This window comes from Arachis ipaensis, chromosome B01 (genome assembly GCF_000816755.2).
Source record: "Arachis ipaensis cultivar K30076 chromosome B01, Araip1.1, whole genome shotgun sequence".
Classification (NCBI taxonomy): Eukaryota; Viridiplantae; Streptophyta; class Magnoliopsida; order Fabales; family Fabaceae; genus Arachis; species Arachis ipaensis.
In genome coordinates this window covers 61,080,848-61,081,558 of record NC_029785.2, presented here as the reverse complement: position 1 = coordinate 61,081,558, position 711 = coordinate 61,080,848, and the positions used below count along the sequence as shown (strand labels likewise).

The window sequence follows — 711 nt, the reverse complement described above, 5'->3', positions numbered from 1 at the left end:
ATAAATAATAAATAATGGTGAGTATTTTGCTTATTACCGCATTGGCCTTGATCTTTCACAGGAGTGACAGCACCTTTCTTCCTCCAATCCACAGAAGCAGGAACCCTCTCAACATTCTCATACATGAAGGTCCCATTGCCACGTGGCATGCCGCGGAACATTCTATGATGTCCCACCTTGGAGGCAGCATAGATGGTTCTGAACTCATGGTTGGTCAAGTCAGCAAATTTGTTCAGCTTCAACTTGTAAGGCTTGTCCAACTTGTTTGTTTCATGGACATGCATCACGTTCGCCTTGAACACCTCGAAACGTTTCTTCTTATCATCGAGGCTTCTAGAAACCGTGTGGTGGCTCCGCCACCTCTCGTACAAGTCCCATAGGGATTCCTCCGATTCGAGTTCTCTCTCCTGGAACTCGAAGCTCTCGGAGAATCCTAGGACTAAAGCGAGGGATAGAATAACACACAAGAGCTTCTTCATTGTGTTTTTCTTTGTATATGTGCTTTTGGTTTCAATTATTCGATGGATGAATGTGAATGAAGTTGGAGAAAACAAAGAGCTTGGGATGCTTTATATAGCTAGGGAAATGAAATGAAAAGAAAAAGAAGAAGAAAACAATGGATAATCTGAATGGAAGAAGTTACATGTTCCTTAAGGGCATCAACAATTAATCATCGATAATGATAACGATCATGCATGATCATGCCATGGA

The 711-nt window shown here is 41.9% G+C and overlaps 1 protein-coding gene across 1 annotated transcript in view; it reads right to left on the bottom strand.

The window, feature by feature from the left end:
* The window catches only part of LOC107630931 (vignain), a 4,666-nt gene extending 3,955 nt beyond the window's left edge, over positions 1–711 (bottom strand). The window contains exon 1 of the mRNA XM_016334230.2: positions 38–711. Coding sequence (XP_016189716.1) covers positions 38–479 — 442 coding nt within the window. The 5' untranslated portion in view covers positions 480–711. The remainder of the gene's footprint in view (positions 1–37) is intronic.